General features: G+C 41.0%; 1 protein-coding gene across 3 annotated transcripts in view; it reads right to left on the reverse strand.

The window, feature by feature from the left end:
• The window catches only part of unc5cb (unc-5 netrin receptor Cb), a 150,688-nt gene that overhangs the window by 95,823 nt on the left and 39,207 nt on the right, over positions 1-15,658 (reverse strand). Inside the window, exon 1 of one of the 3 annotated variants that reach the window (XM_077496817.1) lies at positions 13,377-13,513. The exons of the other annotated variants lie outside the window; for them this stretch is intronic. Coding sequence (XP_077352943.1) covers positions 13,377-13,503 — 127 coding nt within the window. The 5' untranslated portion in view covers positions 13,504-13,513. Of the gene's footprint in view, positions 1-13,376; positions 13,514-15,658 lie in introns of those variants that run through there. 3 annotated transcript variants of the gene reach the window in all.

Genomic DNA, 15,658 nt, shown 5'->3' on the forward strand with positions numbered 1-15,658 from the left:
CCTCCTGCTAATCAGTAGACTTTGGCCTTTTCTCAATATGAAGAGTACAGTCTTGTGAAATCACCAAATGTCGTCTTCCTAAGAACATACTTCAGAACATTCTTTGCACGATTGTGATTATCTTTGTAAATTAGAACCGCTCTATCCAAAATCTCGAACTATTCTCTAGAAGAGACTACTCGTACCGTTTCCTAGTGTTTATTATGATAATACAGGAACTATTGCCAAAACACTTTAGTACTGAATACCAGGTAATAGGGCATTGTAAAACTCTAAAAAATGTATTTTATACAATGGTACCTTTACTTAGGATTGGCACAACCTTTCCAAGATTGTTTGAGTCAGAAGTTATCATGAGTCTTCTTTCACTTTTAATCCATATACCTGTATAGTGGAACCTCGATTTACAGGCCTGAAACCAACTCCAGATTTAAAGGACATAAAATAGTGTCCGAAAGCCCGCTAGCTGACTATACCTGCTAGTTCAAGAATGAGCTAAATTAGCGTCACAGCACCAGTGGCGCCATCAACAGACAGAAACTGTCGACTATAGCGAGCCACAAAAACAAAAAGCCACAAATAGCCAGAAAAAAAGTACTTAAACTTAAATGGACAATCGGCTCAAATGAGTGACCCCTTTCTCCAATTACTTTGTTAAATTGAGGTTCCACTGTACCACCACCACCACCAGCCACACTTGCTGCTTGCTGGGAAAAGAAATTGGTGATTTGTTGATTTTGTTTTGTTTTTTGTTTTTTGTTTTGGGGGGGGGGTCACAGATTTCAGTTTTAGTCATTTGAATTGTCAAAGAGTGGGCTTTCAATGGCAAAAAGAACCCAACGCTCACTAAAACAGTAACAAGAATGTATACAATATATAAAAACACAAACAGTATCCAAGCTGTCAGTCCTTTACCACTCAAGATGTCAATGTAATTGAAGCACTTTTTCACACTTTGTCGACTGTGAAATTTATTTGTTTTAACACAGACGGGGGACAAAGATATGACTCAAATTGAGAATCGGAAGCAATGAAGAGATAAAGTAAGGGGGATTTACAAAAAGAAGTGTGACTGGAGGTTGCGTCTCTTGAGTGATGGAGATGCATGAAGAGAGACCATTTGACATCCTTCTTCAAAGCAGAAGCAAGGGCAATCGTGATGCGGATTGCCGGGAAGGAGATGTCAAGCGAGCGTGTTGACGGGGTGGAGCCGGTGGGGGGGTTATTGATTAAGAGCATAAAGAGGAGGCATTGGAAGACAGCCTGGCAAGGGGAGGAAAAAGGTAGAGGTAAGAAGGCAGTGATGAAAAGGAGAACGAGAGAGGCGAGGGAAGTGCAACAAGGGGAGTTGAGAAGGGGTTCATACGAGACTACAAGGGATGGGCGCTTTTGGGAAGCGATGCACTCTGGCATTGCCAGTTCCACAATGATTGAGCTTCCCTGAAATCGTGACTGGAGGAACGATATCATTCCGGAGCACCCCTGCTGTCACGGGGTGTAGGGTGGCACCACAGGACTCCCCTCCGAATGACTTGTTTACATTCACATCAAAATGGCTTGGAAATGTCAAAAATGTCAGGAACTGTATCACAAATAGTGAAGAAAAAAAAGGGAGTCAAGTTTCAGTTCTTCAAAGAAAGAATCATCAATCTGTTAAATGTCACTTCGATCGTCAATGTAAAAGAAAATTAAACATTGTGAATTTAAAACCACCAAACAAGAAGAAAGCCACCCTAATTTAGAATAATGCTAACATACAATGGAAACCACTATTGACAGGCTAACGATTAACATACAGGCGATAAAAAATATATATACAAAGCAAATGTTTCCTTCGTAACCCATGAAAATAGCAATTGTAATGCAATTACTCCATCATTTCTTAGCTAGCGCTTTTTAAAAGCTACTACTGAGCACGCACATGCAGTGTAGTACTTTCCTATTGACCAATGCTTTGCCGCCATCATGTGGCATCTTAGGTTAGCCGCATTACGACTATCAGCACTTCTCCCGCTTGAGTTCATCACTAAGACCCGAGTGCCGAGGGATTGCATATCAGTCTTCTTTAATGACCGAGATTAATGTTAAGTAGCATTATGGTAATGGAGGCAGCAGGCCTATTCCACTTTATTAAATAAAGCTGCTGGAAAATGAATGCGATTATGAATTCCACTGTTGTTAATGGAGCGTGGCAGGGAACAGTGTTGACTTTTCTCCTCCGATATGATGATCGGGGTTATATTTCACGCACACATACAGATGAGCATACTCATGAGCTTAGAGTTGCATCTAACCCATAATCTGGTATCACAGCAGGAGCCTTTAATAAGTTTGTCTTGTGTGCTGAAGTACGCAACGAGAGATGAAGTAAGAGGAGGCAAGAGATGGTTAATGCGCGGCTGCGTTTACAACACTCCCTTTAAATTAAACAGTAACGCAATCACATACAGTGAAGTGGAAGAAGCCCGGGAGACTAAAGCGTGAGACTTAAGAATTCTGTGAGGAAGCTATAGAGACATGGCTTCGATTTCCAGAAAGGCTTGTTAAAAACAACAACAACAACAACAAAACGTTTGTATATTTCATAGGGGGGTCATGGCCGTAGAGGGTAAGGATCAAACTAGTCGACTTTACTACCACTCTTGCTCTACTTGAAATTGACTAATCACTAAGGGTGTCACGATTTCGATTTTTTATCGAAATCGATCGAAATTACGTCACGATTTCGAGCATCGAAATAGAAGAGAGGACACACGATTCGATGCGCCCCCCCCCCCCCCCCCCCCCCCCCCGCGCCCGCGCCCGCCGCCACCGCCGCCACCGCCACCTCCCAGGAAAGCAAATGAGACGCAGCCATTCAGCTACTAGCTAACGGCACTTGTTAGCTGACTTCTCCTGCAGTCATGATGGCAAGCGCGGACAGACACAGCAATGGTGCTTCAAGCCGCTCCCGCTTCTCTCGTCACCAGTTTGGAAACATTTTGCGTTCCCGGTGAGTTATGTCGACAACGTTCACGTTGTCGATAAAAAGACCACAGTTGCAAGATATGCTATGTGCGCGTACTGTACTCGGCCACGGTGTTACGCCCGGCTCGTCAAGGGGAAGGGAAGTAACACAATAACAGAAAATATAGAGTAGATAAACACGGGTCGACTTTAACATCTGAGTAGTTTTAATTGAAATTTCAGGCAGGGGTTTGACAAGGGAGTGAAAGTGGAAGGTGAACAAATAATAACCGCATTTGACAGAACTGACAGAACGGAGGAGAAACAACAATAACCAATAGGGGTATAATACACGGATACACAATAGCGTCGCGCTGGCACAGTCGTCCAATCGGAGTGTCGCGCTGGCACAGTCGTCCAATCGGAGTGTCGCGCTGGCACAGTCCTCCAATCAGAGTGTCGCGCTGGCGCATTCAAACTGAAGTACCATTATACGGGCACCAGCCGACACAAACACACACATACATACTAGGGGAGCGGAGCCGGCGGCGAAAACAAGTGGGAAAACAACGGTCCAACCAACTATTTCATCCTCATTTACAGTGAAACTTCCACACACTTCAGCTCGCGCGAAACGCCAGATCCATAGGTCTATTTATAGCAGCAGACCTGCAGCCTTGGAAAACGCTGGATTCAAACATTTAATTAGTGTACTTGAACCACGCTACAGTATGCCCAGCAACTGTAAATGTTGGGATATAGTTTGTTCAGGCTGTATTTGTTCCATGACTTTGGATACAATATATTTTTTGTTGTTGTTGCACATTGCACATTATTTTAAGAGGAACGCACAGCACACTGTTGTAACCAAAAACAGTCAATAGATGGCAGGCACCCACTGTGACTTTTTGTTTTTGTTTTTTTATTTTTTATTTTACACTTCAGTAAGAACAAGACGGTTAACTTTATATTGTAAATAAATTCTTTGAATTTGATCATTCCTGCCTAATGTCAATTATCATATATTACATAAATTTACACAAAAATAATATGGAAATTGCATCACCTATATGTAGCCGATCTTTTGAAATAAGATTTACTGTACAATGAATAGAACCAATGATCATAGACTAGCCTTAGCCTACAGAAGCATATGCCTCTGTGTTATAAAGTGGGGGAGCGAAAAAAAAAAAAAAAAAAAAAAAAAAATCGAAAAAAAAATCGAATCGTGACCCCAAAATCGAAATTTAAATCGAATCGTGGAGTTGGCGAATCGTGACACCCCTACTAATCACGTAGTGAAATGTTTAGCAATATCATCTTCATACATCTGTGCAGGTCCCAGAGCACAAAATAAGGCTGGTGGTGGAGGAGACTAGCGGTTAGGCACGCTAGCTTTAGCTACTCCAATCACTGCTAGCTCTGTTGTATGCTGGTCAATGGGACTGTTGGTGAGGATCGATGGCAGTGGCTCAAAAAGAGGCTTCATTTTCATCACTAAATGTCCAATAATGCACAGGCAACAACTGTGGTAACAAGAACTTTATTCCTATCACAACGTATACCAAGATCACAACACTTCTAGTAGCACAGTCACTTGCAAAAGTTGCAAGTCTACTTTATCATCTAATACAATAAGCCCACAAGTAAAATAGAAACAGTAAAACAGAGCTTTGATTTATTTATTTTTTAACCTGGCTACATTGTCCTGTCATAGAGCTTACTATGCTATGCTATGCAGAACAAGAAGATTTCCCGCTAATTACGACGACTACATTCAGCGTAATGCTCAGCTTTAATTATTCTTTCTGTGATGAAAAAGCACAATGACGTCAACTTATGAACTTCGACTCAATCCCTAATAGGGGAGTTCCATGCTCCTCAAACCATAGGCTCAATATTCACTGTGGGTCCATTTACAATGTTTCCCCCTTTTCCAAATGCTTTCTACTGACTCGTCCCCAAATAGATTTAAGAACTAAGCTGGAGTATGCCCTATTTTATCTCTGTTTACTGTTGAGAGGCCCTGGTGGATCGTTATTAAGACTAAAACAGGAAGTTAGCTTGGCAAACTTGTGGCATGGGGGCCAAGTACATGAAACCACATCTAGGAATATACTGTGAGATTGTCCCTCCTGGGAAGATCTCATAGTTCCTCTCCCTTCCTTTACCTCTTCCCTTCACGTCCCCAGAGTCTCAAACACCAGAGCACTTAACCTCAACAGGCCTCCTCTCTTACTCAGTCTGCCCTCAACGTGGCATCACATCAAATCAGCTGCTACGAAGCCGGGAGTATAAATAATGAATGGAAGAACAGGGTGGTAGGAACCATTAGGGTCCCTGCTCCCTCGTAGGCCTGGTACATATTTAAGGGTTTTTCAGATCTTATCTTATCTTTATATATATATATATATATATATATATATATATATATATATATATACTTACATACACACACACACACACACCCCCCACACACACAGTGGTACCTCTACTTACGAACGTTTCTTCATACGAAATTTTCTACTTACGAAACGCCTCAACAGGAAAATATTGCCTCTTGTTACGAAAGAAATTTTAAGTTACGAAAGGTAAAAATAGAGTACCGAACGCAACATACTTTTTTTTTTCTTCTTCTTCTTCTTTTTTTTTCAAACGCATCTTTCTGGCTTCCCATTGGCTAAGACCGTATGTATCTTTGATCGTAGATAACTACATACTAGATCGGTGTCTATGCATCTTTTTGACATCCCATTGGCTAGGTATCTGAGCGTAGATAATACAGTAACTAGATAATATAGGAGGACGCTGCATAGACAATCACCACATTATTAAAACAAGAGGAAGCCATAAAAGGTATAACACCTTTCAAAGGCCTCGCTATAATTTCGAAGAGGCAGTGAACGATGAGATGGAGAGGTTGTTACTCGTGTGGATAAAGGAGAAAGAGATGGCTGGTGACAGTGACCGAGGCCATCATTTGCGAAAAGGCAACTGTCATTTTTAATGACCTCGTGAAGGAGGATGCAGGTGAGGGAACGTCGGCGAAAGAACACTAGGAGTTAACCAGAAAAAGTGTTAACCAGTCGGACGATCGCTCATTATGACGTTTGCCTTGGATCAGTTCTTCACTAAACGCCAGGCAAAAAAACACAGAGAGAACATGAACCAAAGAAGACAAAAAAACGATGAGGACAGCAGTTAAAAAGGTAAATGACTATATTTTTTATTCTTTACTCTATTCTTTGTTGTTGTTTTTTTTAACATTATGCACAACTCTCATTATTGTGCAATAATCTAATTGGAACATGTATTTGTTACATGTTTTGATGCATTTTTATGCGTTCTAAAACATTTATGTCTGAATTTTGGGAGGCTTGGAACGGATTAGGGCATTTCCATGGAAAATGCGTCTCTACTTACAAAATTTTCTACTTAAGAACTTTCTTCCAGAACCAATTAATTTCGTAAGTAGAGGTACCACTGTGTGTGTGTATATATATATATATATATATATATATATATATATATATATATATATATATATATATATATATATAATTTATTTATTTATTTATTTATTTATTTTTAATCTGTGACAGATCCCACACACAAAGATAGGAACACACATTAAGGTTCTCTCTCACCATTGATCTCGAAACAAAGTCTTCCGAGGGGGAACTCTGGCGTGATCACACGTGATCTCACAGAACAAAGAAAAGAAACTCCCTGATATGTGTATTATCTGAATGTCTCTGAGGATGACTGGCGGCCGTGCAGGGCATTGGAAAAACAGACCCTATTATCAGGAAACATCCACTCTTAATACACCTGAGACAGAAGAATAATATCTTACGACAATCTTGTATGATAGTCGGGTATTTGACATCCTTGGTCAGGAAGGGACAAAAACGGGACAAAAACAGCCCAATTATCTTTTACCTGGCCTTCGTTCTCACTCCTAAGGAACTGTGCCGTGTCTGTCCTTTTTTCGCCTGAGTGCCGAGACAAGGAAAGTATCCCGCCACTCTCTCAGCCCCGGTGTCACTTTCAGTTTACCTTCCCCTGCTGGGAATCCTGCACCAATTATTTGGACTACAGTACACACATCCCCCTCCTCGCTGCAAGAAAACAACGACACCAAATACCACGTCTTCGGGGATCCTTCCAAAAGAGAAAAGGAAACATCTCTGGATCTTTGACAACATTCCGCAGGAGGACAAACCGAGTCAGAATACAACCCTGAAATATCTCCTGACTGTTAATTGAATACGCAGAGATAAACATTTGAGAGGGCTTCCTTTCTATGAAGAGATATAGCCTGGAGCCAGGTTACACGAAGCGGCACAATTGGATAAAGAGATAAATCAATGGTGTAAGTAGATTACACGGTGGCATCTATTTCTTTAAATGTACCTCTTGATATTCTCCAACGTGAGTGAGAGAGCGCGAATCAGTAAAGAGCATCCTGATGACAAACACACTCTGCTTATCAAATATCAAGATTCAAAACCCTCAGCAGACGATTCAGCCTTGACAAATAGAACAATAGACCAACGCCAAGGCCGGAACAAACAGTCTCATACAGAGGCGTCAAATTAATTTTCAGCGTGGGCAACATCAAAGTCTTGGTTTCTTTCAGGGGACCGTTATGACTGTGATAATCATGTAAATAAATGTATAATCAGATTATAACCTATGCATAATTGTAAATGTGCCATTGTGTAGGACACATTATACTTTATTTTTTCAAGTGTGAAATGATCCCAAAATTTGGACATTCTCTGTTTATAGACACTTCTTCCCCTAGCTTATTGCTAGTTGAGTGTATAGTAAGTGACAATTGTCACAACATCTAGTGATATAGCAAAAAAGCTGAGACATATAACTAGATAAGTACGATTTAAAACTACTACACAGAGAGACCACAAAAAAGGGAACCCCAATATGGCGAGGGACAACTTTTAATTAAAACCTTTTTTTTTCTTCCCTTCTTGAGTTTCAAACCACAAACAGAACTAGAAAAACTTGAAGTCGTTTAACAGTCTCCTTCTCTTCCTTTGAACGTGTTTTGCATATTGGCAGACAGCTGGCTTATTCCTGGCGTTAAACATTATTTGCTCACTTTTATATTCTACCCCAAGAAAATAAACTTCAAAAGTGGGTTCATGTTGCTTTGCGCATGCATTTGTAACATTGGCAGTGCCGTGGTGCTGGCAACCCACTGACACGGTGAAGGGTTTTCATTTCCTGGCATTTTGAATCATCATATAAATTAAAAATGGAAAGCCGAGATCAAGCTAGGGCACTTTTTTGCTCCACACTACAGCCGTCCAACACTGCGCCTTACAGCTATTGCCGGCAATCTCTGGACACAGCGCCTTATTCATTATTCAGGTAACACAGGGGCCGAATCGATTTCCTGCCCCGGAGCCCTCCCCCCCGACACCCCTGTCCGCTCACCTCACCTCCACTCTTTTCCTCTCAGATCAACATTCCACGCCGAGTGCGCAACGACCTGGCTCTCGTTTTCAGGGGGAATTTCAGGAGTCCTCTAGTCGGAGCGGGTTTCGGGTTTCATGTAAACACACCTTGATCCTGAAATCTCCCCTAAGCCCTGTTTCAGTTTCAAACAGCGGGACTGCACAAATACACGCCGGCTGGCTAGCCGCTGAACACGTCGCGTACAGCTCGCGTCGAAAGGCTCCTTAAGAATTAGTATGACTTGTGCAAGTGTTGGAATATCTGAGCTTGTGCCCTGCCTACAGGGACCTGCTCCTTCAGACACATTTTCACCTCATCTGCGTTTAAGGGCATTAATATTGCACCAGCCTCCGTGGCGGGGTTAAATGGATGACTGGGGGCATGGGGGGAGCGGAGGGAGGAGGAGGAGCGGGGAACTAAGGTACGGGGCGGTGGTGGTGGGGTCTGAATGTCAAATTCAATCCCTTCACCCCTTCATTCCCTCTCGCTCTGCTTTACTTGCCGTCTCGCGCTGATCGGCTACGACAAGAGACATTTTTGGTGGGGGCGAGGAGGGCACAGGAACAAGGGGACCACAGTACTAGCATGTGTTTTCTGTTTTGGGAGGAATACATGATACTTTTACAAGACCATAATCATTGAGCATTAAGGAGTTTGTCGATTGAGTGGAAAGAATTGTGGATTCATTGTGGGTGATGACAAAATGGAGGGCACGGATTGGCCAAAACCAGCAGAGACGTTGCGGATTCAGTCTCAACTAGATTTGCCGTCTTAAGAAGACGAGCATCGTGACGTCAGTGAAGCTCTTCCATAGACAGAAATGACTACAACAATGGCAGTACAGTGAACATTCTACCTGGGGCTGTTTTACCACGTTTGGCACAGCGTGTCTTAATCTGTGCAGGGTACATTGAACCCCCAAGGCTATCAAGGCAAAATGTGATGCCCGGTTTTCGTTGAGTACCGGGACTGCTTTGATATATCCATCACATTGGGTCTTAAATCTGTGAAAGATAGTAGTCCTGAAATCTCATTCTTGATCTGGGTTAAGCTCTGGGGCAGCTTTGCCACATCAGGCATTGGATGTAAACTTGAACTGAGTTATGTTCTGGGGCTGCAGTGCTACAACCGACAATGGATAATTTGCATCTATGGAGGCTATAACAAAAAACTCAAGACTATCGAGACATTCTCGAACAACACCTGCTGTCCGGTGTCAGAAAACTGCATATCATGGGTCCTCCTATTGGGTAAAGACCAAAAACAGATGGGTAAAAACACCCGAAAAAAACACTAAGACCAAAACATCAGACAATTCCGAAGATCCGTGACTGAAATCATATTGAATAACTGGAGAAGACCTTTAGATACCAGAATTTTTGAAAAAAAAAAAAAAAAAAAAAAAAAAAAAAATCTTTATCCCATTAATGTGCTCTCCTGTAATGGTCCCTTTTCTCTGACAGCAACTCTGTCGCAATTATTTCTCCATCACTAGATCACCAATCACCAACGAATTCATCACCAGGACGTTTTACAGTGCGGTAAGGAGGAGACGAGGAATAAAAAGCACGACTCGAGGACCCGGGGAGACCGACATGGGCCAGGTCACCCCGAGGTTAAGTTAACATGCATACAAGCTCCTGAAAAATTAAAAGGCCGCAGCTCACGGAAGCTGCACTCGGAGCACCAAATGCCAAGACCTCCAAGGGTGGTAGGGGGGAAGTTCACCCTTAGGTTGTGCACAAACACACAGAAAGAGAGACGGTGTTCCTCTAAATGGATAAGTCTGCAACACACATTCACACACGCACGCTCAATCTTCCCACACAGACAAAAAAAAAAAAAAACTCAAGTGATTGAGAGCTCAACGAGGTGAACAGCTGCAGCGAGAACGGACAGATGCGACGCCGCAGCAGCCGTCTCATAAGTCTTTGTTTTCTCGCCCTCTGCATCGACACGTGCGCGCAGGCGGCGGTTCAGTGAGCGTGCGCTGTCGGCGAGGTCCCGGGTGTTGATATTTCCACTCTGAAGGTGTCAGAATGCCAATTACAAATGTGTTGGGATGTCAATTAGCAGGAGCGATAGTGGGCAACATAATGGAAGCCAAAGAACGGACTGAGTGCAAGGAATAGAAAAAAAAATTGCAATAGTAAGAATAATATTAACCTACACTCAATAACAGTTGGGTCAAAAATGGACCGATCCTCTACTTGGGTCTATTTGACCCAACTTTGGAGTCAAGAAATTGGTCTTGTAGTGTAAAACAACTCATAAATATTGGTCTGATCCTTTACTTGGGTCAGGAAATTGGGTCATTTTGTATAAAACAACCCAGAAAGTGGGGTCAAATTGACCCATAAAGTGGATCAGTCCATTTTTGATAATTGGGTTACTTTTGACCCAACTGCTTTTAGAGTGTATGGACAAATGCTGCACATAACCTGACAGGAATGTACCGTCGCAAAAAAAAAAAAAAAAGAGACAATTGGCAACTAGTGCTGTCACTATCAAATATCTTTGGAATTGATTAATCAAATAATCGGATTTCTTTTTACTTTGCATTATTTGGATTAAACACAGAAGATAATCCGTTTTCTTTCACGAAAGGACTACAGAAATCCGTGAACAATTACTGTTGATATTCTGAAATAAGAGGATTTGGGCAATGTTAATTTAAAAAAAATAAAAAAATGGCTCCAAATGATTACTTGATTATCAAAATAGTTGTCGATTGATTTGATAATCGATTAATTTTGAGAGCTCTATCGGCAACCCAAACTCACACAATGATCCCACATCTGCCAACACACTGTGACAAATGGCCGCCATCTTTGAGGATTTTTTTTTTTTGTTAAATCATGGAATGAGCGCTTCATAGGCTTCTAAAATCATCTATAAGAAATAAATTACACACACACACACACACACACACACACACACACACACACACACACACACACCCATGTACATATATCTTTGTGAGGACATCCATTGACATAATGCATTCCCTAGAGCCTTACCCTAACCGCAACCATCAAACATGATTGCCTAAACCTAACTCTTACCCTAACCCCTACCATAACCCAATTCAAACCTAAACTCTAAAACCAAGTCTTGACCTTCAAAAAGAGGTCTTGCAAAGTAAGGACCGGCCAAAATGTCCTCACTTCACAAAAATGTCCTCATTCTGTTGGATAAAGACGTATTTTGGTCCTCACTATGTATTATGTACAAGAACCCCCCCCCCCCCCCCCCCCCCCCACACACACACACACACACACACCCGCGCACACACAAAAACAATGATTACTATGGTGCATGACCTGCTTTACTATTACATCATGGTCATTTTGGTGCTCCGACTTGAGGAACCTCAAACGTAGTTATTGGCAGATATTTTTAGCTGAACAACCGCTCTACATATTAAATGAGACCCCGTATTTGCCATAACAACATATCTCGGCAAACAGGATGTGACGGCACATACCCGACGAGGAGCTCGAGACTAATGAGTCTATTACTGTATTTCGAGAAAACAGCAAGCTGCCAAGTCCGTTCTCGCCTATCGACTTTGTGCCTGGGCGCACTTTTGTCCATGTCTATTCAAAGAAGTCTCTAAGAAACAGTCGGCCGCCTTTCCAAGCATGCGTCGCGAAGCGCAATAAAAGTTTGTGGGCCAGCGTGTGCAGGAGGTCCAGCGGGTACCCGTGAAAGATATCCAGCAATGCCTTTTGCATGACGGTGCTGGACGCAGGTGGAGATATTGAGTCAGTCATCTCTCAAAATTCCATTCCCACTTTTGTTCATTTTTTTTTTTTTATTCTCCCCAAAATCCACCATCCCCATTTAACCATGTCGTTAAAAATTAATAGAGGGCGCACTTGTTCATCTCACACTATTTTTAGATTTCCAATAAGGACCGTGTCACGGAAGAGGAGACGAGGAACGCTGTTTAACCCCCCCCAAAAAAAATTTGAATTCAAGCAAAACATTGCACAGACGACCACTCTGCCCGACACGCAATACAAACAACAGAATGAATCATTTACTTAGTCGTCAGCGCTGAGCCTACGCTGATGTGACCCAGAATGCGGAAGAAAATAAACACATTTAAAAAAAAAAAAAAAAAAGAGAGAGAGAATAACTAAAATGGCACAGCTTAACTAATTCACTGCCTTGTTTTTAAGTATTTTTGTCGCAGCCCAAACGTCGCAAACCGAACCGGAAACAAACTGATGTGCAAAAAACAGTCACGCCTCTTCCGTGGCATATACCCCATTGTAAAAAACTTAATTCCATAGATATTGAGCTTTGTAACCTTTATACAATAATGGCAGTATATTTTACACAATTTACAATATTTTGCTGGTCTCCAAGACCAATATGTGGAACTCTGCTTTAAAAATAGCTGGCAGTGAATTAGTTAAGAAAAGAAACTTCAATAAGAAATACACTTAGTGTAGCATTTTGGGTTGAAATAAAGGTGGTCTCTCTAATGGTTCACAACTTTTATTTACCTTCCTTTAGTGTGAACATACCTTAAGAGCTACAATACAAAATAAATAAAATGCCATTAATAACTCAAACGATGTTTTGTGTATCCATTTTACCTTATTTAAGACATATACTTGTGGTAAATGAATTGTTTTAAATTGTGGTTTTATAGCCTTTACAATATCGTTTTTGACTACAATTGACATAGTATATAAAAACTTTAACATTGCCCTTTGCCTTTGTCAATACCTTAAAGCAAAAATAAACCATACAGAAATAAAGATTCCGAGCAAACGGAATCCTGAACCATAGCGTTGCTAGCCATCTACCAACCTGCGCTAGCACACTCTAGTGGACGAAAACGATAATGTTCCACCATTCAGCAAATCACACAAACAACGTGAAATCGAGTGATGTTAATTAATTAAACCATAAACATAACTAATACGAACCTCGTTCCCTTCTCAACCAGGTGCTAATGAATCGGTCGGTGAATTCTTTAGTTTGCTTTTCTTTCTCTCTCCAGGTGCACACACGTCTTCCTTGACCTTGGAAGACGACGCTAGCCAAGACGCGCATGCGCAGAAGATCATCCATCTTGGATCGCTAACTACGGCAATGCCACTGGAACAAAATACCTTAAATACCTGCGTGATAGTGCGCGTTCTAAAAATGATAGATCATTGGGAAAAATGTTTTTAATTCTTATGCATTATAAAGAAAATATTGTAATTCTACAGGTTAAAAGACGAAGGTTTTACTTTTGACCCCATAACATTCCTAGTGAGTCTTCGTTGTTATAATTTAAGTTTATTCTGCAGTATTTTTATTGTCTTTAGAACAACATGTGGCCAATATCATAATATAGGTTTTGAGGGTGGGTGAGCCGGGGGGGTCATTTAAAACACACACACCGCAGACTTACTGTAAAGTGCAACAATGCAGACTCGCTATAATGTAATGAGGTCAAAAGTAAAATGTTCATCTTATAGGATTTAAAATTAATTACTTTAAAATGCAGCAATAATCTATATGTTCTGTTTTGTTTTTAAATGTTGTATCGTGTTGTTATGAACGTGCACTATCGCGTACGCATGTAAAGGTATTTGTTCTATGTTGCCGTAGTTGGCGATCCAAAAGCGGGATCTTTTGCGCATGCGCGTCACCGATCCTGCAGGGTCCCCGATAGCGTCTTCACAGACGCGACTAATGACGGTATCTCGGATAATTTCGTCGATTCCTACCAATGTATGACACCATTTCCTGTTTACTTCAAAATAAAATTGTCAACTATAGTACAATAGCGCAATAGAACAAAAAAAAATCTGTAGGTTAAAATTATCGACAGTCGTGAATGTGAGAGCTAATCCGTCATTGCGGAAATAACAGGAAGGCTGTCAGCGCACACGGAAAGAGCCAACCTAAAATTATCAGCCATCGGGAACCAGTAGGAAGCGGGGAAGTGTGTTGGGGCGGGGGAGAAAATGGCGAGTGTGTCATATATCCTTCCACCTCCGGGCTAATTGACGAGATAATTACACGAGCGAGACGACGGCCGCTGAGCAACACTCTGGGATGCTGGAGTGTCTGCAAATGCTTTTGGGAGCGAGCGGCGGGTGAGTTTGTGCACATGTTGTCAAGAGGTGTTCATTATGCCCGCAGCTGTGTTTGCAGAGTTTGTCATGGGCAAATTTGGCTGGAAGAGATCTACTTGTATACGGAAAAGGCTCTTTAAAACAAGTTTCTGTTTTTGCTGTTGGGTCAGCGCAATGCAAAAATCCAATTTAATTTGTTAAATGCTGTTTACGGAAGCTGAATAACCATGCGGAACAAATTTACATAAATAGATTTTTTTGTTATTTAACTGAATAAACAACCAATCCTTCTATTAAAAATGTTAAGATTCAAATGACTTGTAGAGGACAGTATGGTGTCCTATTGTTTAGCACATGTACAGTACCGCGTTTCAAGGTTTGAATCGTGAGTCCAAAAACCTAAATGTTCACTTCATTAGACACTCTAAATTATAACTAGAGCTGCAACTAATACTTATTTTAATAATCAATTCATGAAGAGATTATTTTTTTTGATTAATCAGATAAAAAAAAAAAAAAAATCCATTCTTTTTTTTCCAGAACAGTAATTATATTTCAAATTGACAGAGTAGAAACTGAAATTTAACGATCATTTCGAGGATTGGCCTTCATCACTGCTTTAATTATTATTTTCTTGATAAATCTATAAATTGATAATCATTTTACAAAGTCAAAGGAGCAAATGTATTATTTCAATTTACACAAAGATAAAACGAAATCTGTGAATATTTGCAGTTGAGCGGCTGAAATGCTGAAGATTTGGACAATCTTATTTTCAACATTGGCTCAAAACGTTTAATCGAAATAATTTAATTTGGTAATTGTTTAGTTTTCAATTTATTGCTCCATTGCTTTTATTTTGTCAAACTCTTACCAGGAAATTGGGCAAAGCACAGCGACGTTTGACGATTACTTTAAGGTTTGGTCTTGAAATTACTTTCTTGATAAATGGCATTTATGATTAATGATTTTTAGGGCTCGACCGATTAATCTACCGATATTGGCTCTTTTAAAATGTGGCCTGTTTCTTTTTAATTGGACATTAACGCATAACAAAATAAGACGAAAAGATGACAGCAATCAAATATTCGCCTCCTGCGGGGAAAAAAAAAACAAACACCCAAATTGGCCATTTTTCC

Source organism: Festucalex cinctus, chromosome 15 (assembly GCF_051991245.1).
Source record: "Festucalex cinctus isolate MCC-2025b chromosome 15, RoL_Fcin_1.0, whole genome shotgun sequence".
NCBI lineage: Eukaryota > Metazoa > Chordata > Actinopteri > Syngnathiformes > Syngnathidae > Festucalex > Festucalex cinctus.